At 44.6% G+C, this 16,193-nt stretch overlaps 1 protein-coding gene across 2 annotated transcripts in view; it reads left to right on the top strand.

The window, feature by feature from the left end:
• The first annotated feature begins 3,248 nt into the window (after window positions 1–3,248).
• The window catches only part of Wdfy1 (WD repeat and FYVE domain containing 1), a 47,226-nt gene continuing 34,281 nt past the window's right edge, over window positions 3,249–16,193 (top strand). For both annotated transcript variants that reach the window (XM_070016006.1, XM_070016012.1), the window contains exon 1: window positions 3,249–3,433. In XM_070016006.1, the coding sequence (XP_069872107.1) occupies window positions 3,297–3,433 (137 nt within the window). In that variant the 5' untranslated portion in view covers window positions 3,249–3,296. The remainder of the gene's footprint in view (window positions 3,434–16,193) is intronic.

The following is a 16,193-nucleotide window of genomic DNA, read 5'->3' on the forward strand; positions in this document are numbered from 1 at the left end:
ATTCAAACTGAGAAACATTAAAAATGTAGAGTTCAGCCAGGCATTAGTGACTCACACCTGTGATCCTAATTATTCAGAACACTGAGATTCAGAGGATTCAATTCAAAACTAGCCTAGACCGAATAGTTTGACTATCTTCATTTTCAATTAACCAGCAAAAAGTAAGGCTGGAGGCATGGCTCAAGTAATACAGGGCCAGCTGAGGAAGCAAGCTGAGCAAGCATGAGGCTCTGGTTGAAAAACCCTAGGAATGGTTAAAAACAAGACTAAAAGAATATTTTGAACAAGTAACAATTTATGAATCAGAAGTGGTCTGGGGCTCCCCATTGAAGAAGTGTAAAGGGCAAGCATATATGGGATAAATGCAGAATGCTTACCAAGAAAATATTTGATTGGTTATTACTGAAACATGGCCTGATTTAATCTATCCATGCGGAAGTTTCTATTTCTATAATTAAGATTTTAAGTGGGGCAATAGTGGTTTACCCGGGTGATCCTAACTATTCAAAAGGCTGAGATCTGAGTATTGCAGTTTGAAGCCAGCTTGGGCAAGAAGGGTCTTATCTCCAACCAACCACCAAAAAGCTGGAACTGGAGGTATGGTTCAAGTGGTAGAGCACCAGCCTTGAGTTAAAAAGCTTGGGGAGAGTGTGAGGCCCTGAGTTCAAGCTCTAGGAACAGCATATATACACACACCTGTACACCAAAAGAAATATTTTTTTGTTTAGTTACCTCACTAGTCATTATATTGCACAAGTCTTACAAGAGCATGACTCAGTCATTTTGTCAATATATGGTGCACAGTGGGAACACAATATACATTTGTTGGCTAGATAAAGAAGTCTATGTTTGTTATTAAAGCTCAGCATGAGAAAGTTTTAGAGCAGTGTTGCCGAATACATAGAACAAGTGAATAATATCTGTGGTTTAAACTTATTAGTCATATCAAAATAAGAAGAAACAGTCCAGATCATGTTACTTCTTTTTAGGGCTTTTCCTGGGACTTGAATTCAGGGTCAGGGGAACTGTCCCTGAGCTTTTTTGCTCAAGACTAACGCTCTAACACTTGAACCACACCTCCACTTCTGACTTTTTTTGGGGGGGGTAGTTTATTGAAGAGTCTCATGGACTTTCCTTCCTGGGATGGCTTTGAACTGCTATCCTCAGATGCCAGCATCCTAAGTATTAGGTTTACTAAGTGAGCCACAAGTGCCTGGCTAGCTTTTAACTTAACTCAGTGTATTCAGATTTGAGGGTCATGGTTTAAAGCCAGCACAGTCAGAAAAGTCCTTGAGCTCTTACCTCCAATTAACCAGCCAAATTTGGAAGTAGAGGTATGGTCAAGTAAGTGATACAATCCCAGCCTTGACTAGAAAAAGCCAAGCGAGATCTCAAGGCCCCGTGTTCAAGCCCCTGTGCTAGCATATTCACACGTAAAATCCAGTAGGTATTTTGTGCTTGTGTCATATCTGATTTGGACAGTCAAATTTCTAGGGCTCAGTTGTCATATAGATCATATACAAGCTAGTTCTAGTGCATTTCAGGTATCATAGAGGAGGTGGAGAAAGTGGGTTGAATGGGGAGCCATCTGGAGTCATTGGCTTCCTAGATCCCAATCATGGGTTGTTTTTGTTTTTTAACTTACTGGCTATCCTGCTTCACCCAATACCACCAGTAGCACACCTGCATGTAGATGGACAAATGAGGTTGGTAGCTTCCTGGAAGAAGAAGGTATATCATGGGGGACCAGGGCACCATAGTAATAGGAAGTCAGAAAGATCTTAATATGGGATTTGGGTTTATGTTAGGTGTTCGAGGATGGTTGAAAGAAAGAAGACTGGATGTTAACCTGTTAACCAGAGGTGGGGTAATGATAAGACCAGTAGGTGTCTTAGCAAATCCTGTTTGCATGGGACAAGATGAGATAGAGGATCTCATAAATAGGAATCACCCACCTCAGCCAGGGTAGGAGGATGTTTGGTCATTGGAGTTTGCACAGCATTCATGTATAAGATGTTTGGACAGGTTTAGACATGATGAGAATGGTCTGGTGTGATCTATGCACATGAAGCCATCATCAAGCACCACCAAAGCCACGTAAGGCACCTGGTGGTGCTTGAGGGTTAACAGTATGGAGATATGTATGTAACAATATAATGATTAGTTAGCCCTGTGTGGTTGCTCATACCTATAAGGCAAACTACGTAGGAAGCAGAGATTAGGGGGAATCACCATTAAAGGCCATCCTGGGCATGAAGGTCACCTGACCTCACCTCAATCAATAAGAACTAGGTAAGGTGGCATCTGTCATCCCAGCTTCACAGGAAGGAACAGGATTATAGTCTAGACAGGCCTGGCTGTGAGTATTGGAAAAATAAAATGAAAAGGTCTTGGGGCATGGCTCAAGCACCTGCCGAGCAAGCATGAAATCCTGAGTTCAAATACTAGTGCCTTCAAAAAAAAATGACAAAGATATTTCCTGGTAACAATCACCACTCCAAGTCATCTACCACGTGCGCCCCCTCCTCCACCCCTGCCAGTTTCATATTCCTGAAATTGGGGGAATGGATGCAGTGTCTGTTGTGTTATTTAAGAAGACTCTGGCTTGAGGGCCTGTAAGCACCAGCCCAGAAAACCACGTGGACACATGGACACACAGGAAGATAGAACAAAGAAAGAAAGGTTTATTGCCAGCCAAGGGGCTGAGGAGGCCAGTTCTTACAGGGAGAAGAAACGCTTGTCTTTGAGGGACTGGAGGCTGGAAGTCTGGTGCCCGAGTAGTGGACAGGCAGCCTGCTTATCTCTGCCACATGGCTGCAGCTGGCCAGGTGCAAGGTCACTTTGAAGTGGTCCTGCTATTACCTTTTCTGGTTGTAACTGACCCAGTGCCCTGCCACCCCAAGGCGAAGGGGAAGGAAGCTGATTAGATACTGCCTGCACCAAAAGGGCCTAATGTTGCCTCTCTAAGAGGTGCCTGCCAGGTCATGGGAAAGGAGTATGTTAAGCTACGGGGACAATTCTTTGTCCTCTCCAGCCGCTCAATCCACAATTTTCCTTTTCAACCTTCATTACTGTCCTCACTCTCGGGGCCACAGAATCTCCTCTGCGCGGCTTCTACAGGTTATACGGCCCGGCGGCGGCAGCGCTCCCGAGTTTACGGCGGCGCGCCGCCCACGCGGCCTGGTTGCCCCGGGCAACCTGCGCGCGCCCGCCCGCGCGGCCTGCGCGCCCGCGCGCCCGCCCGCCGTGCCGTCAGCTGATGGGCCGCCGGCGGGGAAGGCTGCGGCCGCGCGAACATGGCGGCCGAGATCCACTCCAGGCCGCAGAGCAGCCGCCCGGTGCTGCTGAGCAAGATCGAGGGCCACCAGGACGCCGTCACGGCCGCGCTGCTCATCCCCAAGGAGGACGGCGTGATCACGGCCAGCGAGGACCGGTAGGGCCGGTGGGCGCGGGCCTGCGCGCGGCGGCCGCGGGGCGTCTGGGGTCCGCGGCCTCGGCCTCCCGGAGCCGGGCCCCTAGGACGCGGGGTCTCCTCAGGACGCGGGGTCCCCTCAGGACGCGGGGTCCCCTCAGGACGCGGGGTCTCCTCCGCACTCGGGGTCCCCTCAGGACGCGGGGTCCCCTCCGCACTCGGGGTCCCCTCAGGACGCGGGGTCTCCTCAGGACGCGGGGTCCCCTCAACACTCGGGGTCTCCTCCGCACTCGGTGTCTCCTCCGCACTCGGGGTCCCCTCAGGACGCGGGGTCTCCTCAGGACGCGGGGTCCCCTCCGCACTCGGGGTCCCCTCCGCACTCGGGGTCCCCTCCGCACTCGGGGTCCCCTCCGCACTCGGGGTCTCCTCAGCACTCGGGGTCCCCACCGCACTCGGGGTCTCCTCAGGACTCGGGGTCCCCCCAGGAGCGCCCCCAGGCACAGGGCCCTCAGAATGTGGGGTCCCCCGGAGCGCATGGTCCCCTCAGCACTCGGGGTCTCCTCAGCACTCGGGGTCTCCTCAGGACTCGGGGTCCCCCCCAGGAGCGCCCCCAGGCACAGGGCCCTCAGAATGTGGGGTCCCCCAAGGCGCATGGTCCCCTCAGCACTCGGGGTCCCCCAGGACACCCATGCTCCGCGTCGCCCCTCTGTGTCCCCCCCCCCCCCATGACTTCCCGCCCCTCCCGCGGCTCCTCGGGGCTCCACCCGCAGCTTGGCGTTCCTCTGCCGCCCCGGGACCCTGCTCCGGAGCCCCGCCACGCTGGGCCAGCCGGGTAACTCCCAACGCCCCACTCCAGCCCGGACCCCGGCCACCTCCGCGCCCCTCTACTCCTCCCTTTCCAGATCCCATCCCACCGCACCCCCTCTCTCCCTTTGCGGGGTTCGCAGCCCTCAGGCGTTTGGCGACCCCTGGGGTCGGTCTCTGGTCATTTTCCCTCCCGGAAGTCCCTAGGACTGGTGGCTGGTTACGGTGGGTTCTGGCGTTCCCCTTTCCTTCTCCCAGCCAGGTGTCAAACATCAGTTACTTTGCTCACAGCTGGGACCCCCTGAGCTAGTCTCTTCCCCTCCTTTCCTGACTCGTGCCTCTCTCCTCTTCTCCCTTTCCTCCCATCTTCTATTAAAATGTCGGTAGGTTTTGGGGCTTGAATTCAGGGCCTGTGAACTTTCCCTTAGCTGGAGTTTACGACTGTGGAGCCAAACCTCCACCATCAGTGTGTTGCTGGTAATTGGAGATTAGAGTCCTATGGATTTTTCTACCCTGCCTGGCTTTGAACTGTGATCCTCATATCTCAGCCTTGTGAGTAGGTAAGATTACAGGCTTGAGCACCTCTCCTCTCCTCTCCTCTCCTCTCCTTTCCTTTCTTTTCCTTTCCTTTCCTTTTCCCTTTCCTTTCCTTTCCTTTCCTTTCCTTTCCTTTCCTTTCCTTTCCTTTCCTTTCCTTTCCTTTCCTTTCCTTTCCTTTCCTTTCCTTTCCTTTCCTTTCCTTTCCTTTCCTTTCCTTTCCGTTTCTTCTTTTAGAAAAGCCAGGGGCATGTACTTTAAAATGAGCTGTTTTTTTTCCTTTTGTGGCTCTGTACTTTGAACACAGGGCCTTGAATTTGCTAGGCAGATACTTGTACCTCTTAACCACATCTCCAGCTAAAAAGACATTTTACCATCATTAAGAAAATTTAACCATCATTTATCCACAAAGAACAAACCAAGACATGTCATACAATGTAGATACAAACTATCTTGTACAGAGACATCCTGCCTTGGACCTGGGAAACATGAATTTGGTCCAGTTTGTTCAGTTTCCTAGAGGAAACTCAAGTCTATGAAGTGAAATGGGTTCCTCTGAGTCACAGACACTTAAGGAAGTAAAAAATGCAATCAGGTCCCTCCTGCAATGGTCTTCAGGGCAATATAACACATTGGAGCAATATAACTTGTTTTGATGGAAACTTCCCTTTAAAACTCTGAAGCTGTAAAACTCAAGTGGTTTTCTGGTAGGAATACCAAGGAAATGACTAATGTTTATTGACTGAAACTATGTTTCCTTGATATAGTGAGTGGTCTTGAATAGTGAGACCCCAAAGGAGGAAGGCTTTGTGGAGAGAATGCCAGGCTCTGTTGGTTGAATTGGAGTCCAGCCTTTTGTCATTATGCTTGTTTAAAAAAAAGCAACACGAGGACCTGTCCTGAGTGGGAAGAGAAAACCTGATGGATGTATTTTGGTTTTGAGTGAGTTCAACTAGGTAGTAGGTTATTGTGAGCAAGCAGTGCCTATCTCTGCAGTTGACATGTAGCTGACTTCAGAGTAGGTGACTGGTAGGGCCTGGGCATGAGAAGGTGGAAGGAGTGGGGGAAGAGAAGGGTGGATGACACATAGGGACATGGGAAGTCAACAAAGGCAAAGAGCAGAATAATGTTATTTGCCTGACAGGGACCTAGACACAGATAACACTATAAAAACAGCAGTCTTGATTCAGTAAAAAATATTTTATTCATGACTCATGTTTGTTGGGTAAATTGCTGAATATTTGAGATTACTGAGCAGGAGGAGTGCTGATAAATGTTTTATGGGAAGTGATTACTAAGCTGCTCTGGGACTGAAATGTTCTGGGGAGCTTGGATCAACTCATCTTTACACTGGCACATCATTGTACTGCAGGGCCCTGGTACATGACCCTGAGCTGATTGATTGGCAACCTTGTTTCTCATTTCTATTTCTGGGAACTTTCATGGAGGGAGGACTTTCAGTAGATGTTACATTTTAGATGACATAATGGGCAAACTTAGCTGTGCCAGCCTACAGCTTGAACTCAGGGCCTGTGAACTTTTCCTGAGTGTTTTTGCTCAAGGTTAGTGCTCTACCACTTGAGCCACATCTCTACTTAAGGGTGGTGATTAATTGGTTAATTGGACATGAGAGGCTCACAGACTTTCCTGCGGAGGTTGTCTTCCACCTGAGATCCTCAGATCTCAGCCTTCTGAGTAGCTAGGGTGTGTGTGTGTGGAACTCGGGGTCTTGTGCTTTTCCATTCAAGGCTGGTGCTCTACCACTTGAGCAGCACCTCTACTCTTGTCTTTTTGATGGTTAATTAGAGATACCAACTTGCCTAGACTGGCTTAAAACTTCTATCCTCAGATCTCAACCTCCTGAGTAGCTAGGATTACAGGTGTGAGCCACCAGCACCTGGCGATGATTTCGCTGCTGCTGTTGGCCATGTTTTTTCTAAATTGTCATAATATGTGCCATAATTGTCATTCGCTCATTTATTTGTTCGATCATATATTCAGAAATAGAGTATTTATTGAGAGCCGGGTCCTGGGAAAGCCACATAGGATTTCTGGTTCCTTGATTTTTATGGTCCCTGTATTGAGAAAGTAGAACACAGCTTAATTTTTCATCCAAGAATTTGCTGGATGCTTACGAAGTGTTGAGGCAGAAAGATAGCTGATGCCCAAATCACTCTTCCAAGAGCTGGTCAGTCTGGTGAAGACTTAGCCCTGTGTACTCAAGTCCGAGCATACTGGCCAAACACAGAGGAAGAGGAGGCTCCCTAGCCTGGGACCAGAGTTCAAATCTAGCCTCTCAGGAGATCCTCAGAGTGGAACTGGTGGAGAGATGAGTGTCTTTTGTAAGGAGAGTTGAAAATGTGTCTTCTGGGAAGAAAGGACAGGACAGAAGATGAATTTTAATAATAAAAACCCCAAACCACAGCTTTTCTTCCTCAGAGCAAGAGTGACAATAGCAGAAAAGAAGACTTAAGAGCTAGAAAGGTCAGCATCTGGTTTTGAAAGGGTCTTTTTTGTGTGACTCTCTTAGGAATTTGGACTTCATTTTGTAGGCAATAAAGAACATCTAGGAGTTTAACACAGCCAGATGACATGATTGGAATTTGTACTTTAGAAATCACAAGAGCTAGCACTTTGAAGTCCAGTGCTCTGCCAGTACAGAATTGGACATTGTGTGAGTTACTGTACCAGTGCTCATACTCCTCTGTGAAGTTCCCAGAAGATGTTTTTGTTGTTTCTGCCGGCCAAGGATAGCACTTTGAGAATTATGGTTCTCTGGGAAAGGGAGCTTTCCCTAAGGATGTACTTTGATATGTAGACTTATTGGGGGGAAAGTACTGTTTACATTTTTACCTTTCTTCCACCTTTTACTGTGTATTTGCCTTGAGTCGTTCACATACACCCACAGTGCTAGTCAGCTTTTGGCCATGAGACAAAATTCCAAGACAGTGACTTAAACTACATGTTGCCATGTAGTTGTGGAGGGTTCAGTCCATGGTCTCTTGGCCTTTGGGTCTGTGGTGAGGCAGCACCTGGGGAATATGGAGCATATGGAGGAGATTGCTCATGTTGAACAATTTTCTCAACTAGGCCCCGCCTCTAAAAATGGTACCCATCAACTGGAGAACAAGACTTGAACTTCTGAGCTTTCAGACAACATTCAAGATCTAAACAATGACACTGCCTTATTTCCCATTATACCCAAACCACCAAAGGCAGAGATAAATAACAACCCTCCACAGAATGTGAAACCCTTGGTAGATCAAGGCTTAATCATACCAAGGAAATTAGTGGTTGGGGCAGTGAATTTAGAGGTCTAGATAGGAACTTTAATGAGTTAATGTGTTGTGAACAGCTACCAGAGTGATATAACTGCTTGTACAAATTACATTCTTTTTTGGTGAAGTAATAACTTAAGGCTTATATTTAAACTTCAGTCTTCTACTAAAATGAAACTAGTATTTTCTTTTTAACTGTAGTTAAAGTTGCCTAAAGTTTGGTACTATGCATTTTAGTTTTGGAATTTGAGTACAGTGTAAGAATGATAAATTCAGTGTTTTTTTTTTTTTTTAAATCATTGTTAAATCAATAGCAATGTCTTTCTAGTCAGGAAATTTAAAAAACACCATCCAAATTCCTTGAGTAATAAGCTTAAGAACTGAAACTAAAGAACACCCTCCAAATACAGGGCAAACTGAAAATGCAACTCTGCTTTCCGGACAGAAGTGAGATGTGTGAGAAAGGAGGAGCAAATTCCCTAGGGAAATGTCAACTGTTTGGATTTCATGTCTGGAGATGTGCAAACTTTTTCAGTCAGCTAATTGAATGACATTTTAAAGATAAGAGTCTGTATTATAAGTTAAGACTATAGACCTGCTGTCTTTATTTTTGAAAATCAAGAGTTTGAAAGTGAGTCTGCTCCCTAGGAGATGTAGGCCAAGATGCCTTGCTGTAGGAGTCTCGATTTTCTTTGGTTCAAGTCTTTAACAGACAGGTCTCATATGTTCTCATATGTTTATGATGTACATAGGCTAATAAAGAAAATAGAATACTTGCATGACACTTTTTTGTTATACCAGATACTTTAATACATTTGTTTTTTTTTTTAGACATTTCTAAGCATATTAACATGCTTTTGGGAAAATTTGCGTGCTTCTTACTAATTGGTCATTGAAACAATCCTAAGTAAACAACTCAATTTTTAAATTATGCTTAAGAGGAAATCTGGCTTAGCAGGAAATTGTTAGTTTATACAGAAAATAAGGGAGCTAAGTGCTGTGTTTTAGTTGCCAGGCAGGGCCTAAATGTAGATTCTTTTGTTTGTATTAGAAAATGAACTGAAGAGGTGGGAAGGCAGGAAGCCTGGCTGGAAATGCATTTATTCCTCTGGTATTATAGTAATTCTTCATTGTTACAATCTTTTTATAGCTTAGTTAAAAATACAAAGTCCAGGGCCAGGATGCCTTGAGTTTGAATCCCAGCCATATGACCTTGAGCAAGCCTACTTAACCTCTTCACATCAGACTTCTCTGCAAAATGAGGATAATGATAGTGCCCACCTCATAGGGCTTTCTGCAGAGTTGATGAGTTAATAAAATGGATTTAAGCACATACAACAATGGCAGATAGCTCAAAAGCACAATAAAACCTTATAGGCCAAACTTGAACTCAAAATGCATGTATTCAAGCCTATAATTCTAGCTGCTCAGGAGGCTGAGTTCACAGGATCATGTTTGAAGCCAGCCCAGACAGGAATGGCCATATGACTCCTATCGCCAGTTAACCACCAGAAAGCTGGAAGTAGAGCTTTGGCTTAAGTCCTAGAGTGCTAACCTGGGGCAAAAAAGCTCAGGGGACAGCACATAGACCCTGAGTTCAAGCCCCACGACTACTACACAGAAAAATAAAGTACCATAGAACAGTGTCCAGCATAAAGTGTTAGCTGTTATTATTTCTCAAACATTTTTGTTGTTACTATAAAGGTAATGTACAGAGAGGTTACGGTTACATAAGTTGAGTACAGAGTATATTTCTTTTTGGACAGTGTCACTTCTTCCCTTGCTGTCGCTCCTTCCCTGGCTGTCTCTCAAATGGTTATTCTCATTGTGTTTTTGTAATTACCTTGATGGCTGTCATTCAATGCTAAAAATATTTTTGCTTATTCTGTATGTATGTATTTCTTGTCTGAAAAAGAATGTCATGTATTTGAGTCAAGCCTTTATTTCCTTATTTGTTCACTTAGAGATCATGTCAGTTATATTAATTTCCCTTATTTCTCTTTTCCTGATGTGTTAGAGATTCCCCAAGACTGGACTCATTAATTCACTGAAAGACTTATATCCTCAGAGCTGTGATTTATTATAGTTTAAGAGCACAAAATTCACATGGGGTGAAGATGTGAGGAAATGGGGCACAAGCTTGTAAGAGACCTCTCTGTGCAGAGTCACACAGGTTGTGTTGAGTTCCTCCAGCATCAAGTCATGACAGCATGTGTGAAATGTTGTTTATAAGGGAAGTGCCTCAGAGACCCATGATGCCAAGTTTTTGTTGGGCCTGATCATATAACAACCCTTTTCCTAGCATTGTACCAAATGTTCAGACTTCTGGAAATAAAGCCAGTGTTCAATATAACCCATATATTTTGTACAAACATTAGACATGGTGAACCACTCTTTCAATTAGGGAATGAGAACCATCTAAAAATCCAGGGTACTTCACACCTGCCAACCTTGCAAGCAGGCCTTCTTAAGGTCAGCAGTGTTGAATCTGATGCATTTACTGTGTCCCACATACCTGCCTATATGTAACCTAGCCCTGTCTCATCATCTTTGAACTGTCTCTCTTAAAAAAAACATATATGTATTATTTATTTTTAACATATATGTTTATATATATTTAAAATAAATACAAAGGAAGTGCCATATAACAAAGCAGTTAATAAATATACTGCATCTTGGTTAGTGTCACCCCATCAGCAATTCTCATCCCTTTTCCACCCACCCTTCCCTTTTGTTAGGTTTGTGGTACGTTCAATGAATTTTTTTTGGGGGGGGGTCCGGTCGTGGGGCCTGAACTCTGGGCCTAGGCACTGTCCCTCAGCTCTTCAGCTCAAGGCTAGTGCTCTACCACTTGAGCCACAGCGCCACTTCCGGCTTTTTTCTTTTTTCTTTTGTGGTGCTGAGGACTCGAACCCAGGGCCTCTGGCTTGCAAGGCAAGCACTCTATCACTGAGCCACCTTCCCAGCCCCCATTCAATGAATTTTTGACTGCATTTTCCTGTCTTTCCTCCCTTCATTCCTTGGCCTCATCCCCCTTTGAATGTACCCATTTCCTGGTGTTGATTTTGTTGGCCTTTGACCTAGTCTTCCTCTTTGGTCACTATAGCAGCCTTTATGTGGCTTCACTGAGTTCAAGCATGTCCTACTTCTTACGTCCTGCAAAGTGGATTCTTCCAACATGGCTTTTATAATGTCTTCTCTCTGCTCATGACCTTTCATTAACTCTATGGAGCATCCCCCAGAACTCATTCTTACCTAGCTTCATTTCCACTTGGTTCTTTTGTGTCCAGGAAGGAGAATTATGTGCTCTGTCTCATTAACATCTGGTACATTTCCCCACATGGATGCCTTGGTGCAGTGTCTCTCTTCCTCTCTCCCAGATTCTACCCCTGCTGTGCTCTCTAGCCCCCTCTTCAGGTTCCACATCTCTCACTTAGTGATCCTCTTTCATCTTTAGTCTTTCTGAGCTTCCTTCAGCTTCCAACAAGGTATTAGTCATTAGTCACTGTTGCTTTGGAGTTAGTCATTTTCCCCTGTGACCTGTGTATGTACAGACAAGGTCATTCACCTAGTACTTTCTCTACTCCCAGTACCTGGTTGGTTGATAGAGACTCAGCCCTTGCTGTCCAGTAGCTCTTTCCCCTCTGTGGTAGCTTTATCCGCTATTTCCTTTGTAAGAAGCACAGTGTAATGGATGATGTAGGTTTCTGGACTTGAGGTATTCAACATATTCTTATATATTTCTGAGAGCTGTCAGGATATCACCAACACATACTACTCATTTAATGATATTTTTGCTACTTCAATATGAAGTGGTCTTTTGAACTAGTTGCCTTTCTTCACCTACGACACGCTGTGTGCTGTGCAAATCCTGTACTCAGAACAGCTTGCTTGGTGATCAAAGTGAGCCCAGAGCAGATGCCCAGAGAAACTGCCTTGTGAAAAAGAAAGTGGTTTGACTGCATTGGAAATGCCTCTGAGCCTTGAGTGGGTGCTCTGACTTTGGTTTTCCTCCTCAGCCTTGTGGTGATGTTGACAGGCACACTTTTAAGGAAGGGAACATTTTTATAGTTAGGATTTCAGATAGGCAAAGAGGTCCCTGAGTGCTTTGGGACTCTTTGCAGAGTGGGTGATTGAAGGCTTTCTGGGAGGTCAGGTGACCCATCCTCAGTCTCCTCATAAGGAACTAGAGAAAGTACCTACCTCACTCCTCAACCTCTTCTCTCACCTCCTGCCCCTAGGAGACCTCCATTGTCTGTGGAGCCAGACACAGCATGCGAAAACAGTATTTCATCAACATTTTCACACCTCTAGCTTTTCATAATGTGTGGTGCGTGCGTGTGTGTGTGTGTGTGTGTGTGTGTGTGTGTGTGTGTGTGTGTGTGTGTGTGTGTGTGTGTGTGTGTGTGTGTGTGTGTGTGTGTGTGTGTGTGTGTGTGTGTGTTGACAGTACTGGGCTTGAACTCAGGGCCTGGGCACTATCCCTGAGCTTTTTCACTCAAGGCTGGAGCTCTATAACTTGAGACACACTTCTTCTTCTGGCTTTTGGTGGTTAATTGGAGAGAAGAGTTTCACAGACTTTCCTAACTTTCGACCATGGTCCTAGGATCTCAGCTTTCTGAATAGCTAGGATTACAGACATGAGCCACCAAGTACCCAGCTATCAAGTCTTCATAGCATGTAAATGACTAAATCAACTTGACTTACTTATCACTAACCCATTTCAGCATATAACCCTTTCTCCCAATTCCCACTGTATGGAGCAAAATTCTTATCAAAATTTCTAATTTAGCATGCTTGCCCCCTCCCCAATCCAAAGGTCCCCTTACATCTTATTACAGTTTTGGGGTGTTCTTTCATGTATACCTGCATAACAATACATTGTAAAGCATTTTACTTCAAAATATTTAAAATAATTATGGGCCATAATGGGAGCTCATGTCTGTAATCTCAACTTCATGAGAAATGAAACATACCTCCTACCTATGTTTGAGGCTGGTTTGTGCAAGAAATGTGAGCTCCTATCTGAAAACAAAAGCAGGAAGGGCTGGAGGCTAGGCAAGTGCAAGACCTCGAGTCCCACTACTGGTACTACCAATAAAAAGAATTTTCTTTAAAGGAGACTGATCAAATCTTGACATTTCATTTATCTGGAAAGTATATAGATAAGCTGCATCACAGACTTATGGAAAAATGAGGTGATTGACACATAGTGCTTATTATGTGGGTCACTATATCACGTTACGTGGAGATAGAAGGTATAGGGGTGTGATGCCCTCACCTCTCTCTAGATGGGCAGAGGATATTGATGGAGCCCTCCACTGGAGAGATAGCAGCATTGTGAAATTTGGAAGGCAGTTACTATAATGACATATTTCCTTTTCAAGTGCCTTTTGGAAAAACATCAGACTATTGTTCCAAAACAGCTTGAAAATGGAACTTGGAAAAGAAAGATGTGTTTGTAAGGGTGTGGATTTATGGAAAGTTTTCAGACTAACACAGAGTATCAAAGAAGATCCAATCAGTAGAAAAATGGGTAGAATAGAACTGGGGATGTAGCTCAGTGGTAGAGTATTTGCCCAGCATGCATATATCATCACAAAAAGAAAAAACATGAATAGAATAAGTGACAGGAAAAACATGGGATGAGTTTAGGTATGTGGGAGTAAAGTTGTCAAAATATTAAAGGAAACATCCAGCTGCTTTATTTTCCGGGAAAGAGCAGCTTAGATATTCATCTGGCAGAAGACTTTGGAGCTTATGTAAAAATACAGCTATTTGATAGAGATGCTCTTATAATTAGATGGTTTATTAATATTGTAGAGTTTAGTAATTTGTATTTAGCAAAACGTCACTAAGCTGTACTCGTGTGCTGCTTTCAACTTATTAATACTACTCTATTTCTAATTTACTAAATAGTACTTTTTTTTAGGCTGGATTTTCTTGATTTTTTTAAATGAATAGTGCAACTTCTGCCCCCCCCTTTTTTTTTTGGGGGGTCTGGTTGTGGGGCCTGAACTCTGGGCCTAGGCACTGTCCCTCAGCTCTTCAGCTCAAGGCTAGCACTCTACCACTTGAGCCACAGCGCCAATTCTGGCTTTCTTTTTTCTGCTTATGTGGTTACTGAGGAATCGAACCCAGGGCCTTGAGCATGCAAGGCAAGTGCTCTACCACTGAGCCACCTTCCTAGCCCCTGCCCATTTTTTTTTTTATAAACCTTGTTAACCAATTAGAAATACTCTGATCATAAGATAAGCATTACCATATAATTTGTAGCAATTAGGCAACTTAGATACATAGGTTCTTGTTAGTGCTAGTGTGTGGTTAAACTTTAAATTGATTTGGGGTTTGTGTGTGTGTGTGTGTGGGTGCACGCGCATGTGTGCATGCACGTGCACGTGCCAGTACTGGGTACTGAACGCCAGAGCCTTGTGCTTTTGCTCTTTGGCTGAAATATGCCTCTAGTCCAGCATTGTGTTGGTTAATTGGAGAAGGAGTTACATTGACTTTTCTGCCTGGACTAACCTTCAACTTTGATTCTCTAGGTCTTAGCTTCCTGATTGGTTAAGAGCACAGACTTGAGACACTGGCCCCCTGCTAAATTGGTTTGCTTTAATCTTGGAAATGGAAAATTTCAACAGTCTAAGGAAGGAAAAGGGTCTAGTTTGAAGAGGGTGGAAGAGCATTCTAGTTGTAATGCTGATTGTCAAAATGAAGTGTCTGATTTGGACCATAATCCCATACAAGGATAACCTCTGTCAATCTGGATATGATAGATATATAAAACTCGAGATCATGTCAATCTTGCCAATTCTCTCACTTACTAATTGGGTCTTAGTCTGGATCTACATTGTTCTCCAAAGGAAATAAAAGTAGACTCATGCTACCTGCAGGTATATGGGTCCCAGGAGGCCGCCACTGGAAAATCTGTGAATGCTTAGGATGCATGGAGTTCAATGCTTGCAAGTGATGCAGTTTACCTATATTGTACTGCACGTACAGTGCCTCTGTGCATCCATAATGCTTACCTGCAGGTACTCTACTACTTGAGCCACACTTGCAGCTTTTTTTTTGGGGGGGGGTCCGGTCATGGGCCTGGGCGCTGTCCCTCCGCTCTTCAGTTCAAGGCTAGCGCTCTACTGCTTGAGCCACAGTGCCACTTCCAGCTTTTTTCTTTTTGCTTATGTGCTGCTGAGGAATTGAACCCAGGGCCTCATGCATGCAAGGCAAGCGCTCTACCACTAAGCCACCTTCCCAGCCCCACACACTTGCAGCTTTTTATGCCTTATTTTTCATGTAGAGTTTTATATGGGGAGGGGAGAAAGCCATGGTGTACAATCCTTCTACCTGCACCTCTTGTGTGACTGTAACCATGGAAGCCTGTGTATTGGTTGAGATGGAAGACTCCTTAGGTGAACCTCAAACTAAGATCCTCCTAATTTCTGCTTCCAAATAGCTGGAGTTACATGTGTTGCCCTTTGGTTTTTAAAATTTTTACTTACTTGACCATGCTTGCTCAAAATCTCATGCAATATATCTGTAGGCTTAACTGCAATACTGTATTTTCAAAATTCTGGAGTATAGGCAGATTTTGTTATATCCTTGGGCTAGTTTAAATATCAGTCGGAAGGTGTATGAAGTTTGACTCTGAAGTTAAGTGATTTCGTAGAAGAGATGACCTTTCAGTTAACAGTGCTCTGATACTGAATGTTGTACTGCCAAAGAGGAGGGCATATATCACTAAATTCTTTGAGAGGCCCTCACTTTTATGACCCAGACTTTGGGGATTGAAGAGTTTTAGAATGTGTCAGCATTTTCTTTTTCCTTTGACTTAAAATACCTACAAGGTAGATGGCTTTCAGGTTTAACCCTTTGGTGATCCTGGTACAAATGAAGCCAGTGAGCTTGAGGGCACTGCATGGAGGGAGTCTTAATCTTTTAGGACTTCGGACCCTGTTCCTGTAGATTTGGAAGTGCAGGAGAATCCTTGAGCAGATCTAATGCTTACCTGGAGCTGGCCTTTCACCTGCAACATCTCTTTTGGCTTCCTCCCCTGTCTGGAAATATGCCCATAAGCATTCTGGTTGAAGTGGCATAGACTGTGGCTAAGATCCTTGTAGTAGATAGATCATGTTTAGAAGCTTACAATGGATTCTTTCACA

This window comes from Dipodomys merriami, unplaced genomic scaffold (assembly GCF_024711535.1).
Source record: "Dipodomys merriami isolate MVZ:Mamm:240054 unplaced genomic scaffold, mDipMer1.0.p SCAF_1, whole genome shotgun sequence".
Lineage (NCBI taxonomy): Eukaryota > Metazoa > Chordata > Mammalia > Rodentia > Heteromyidae > Dipodomys > Dipodomys merriami.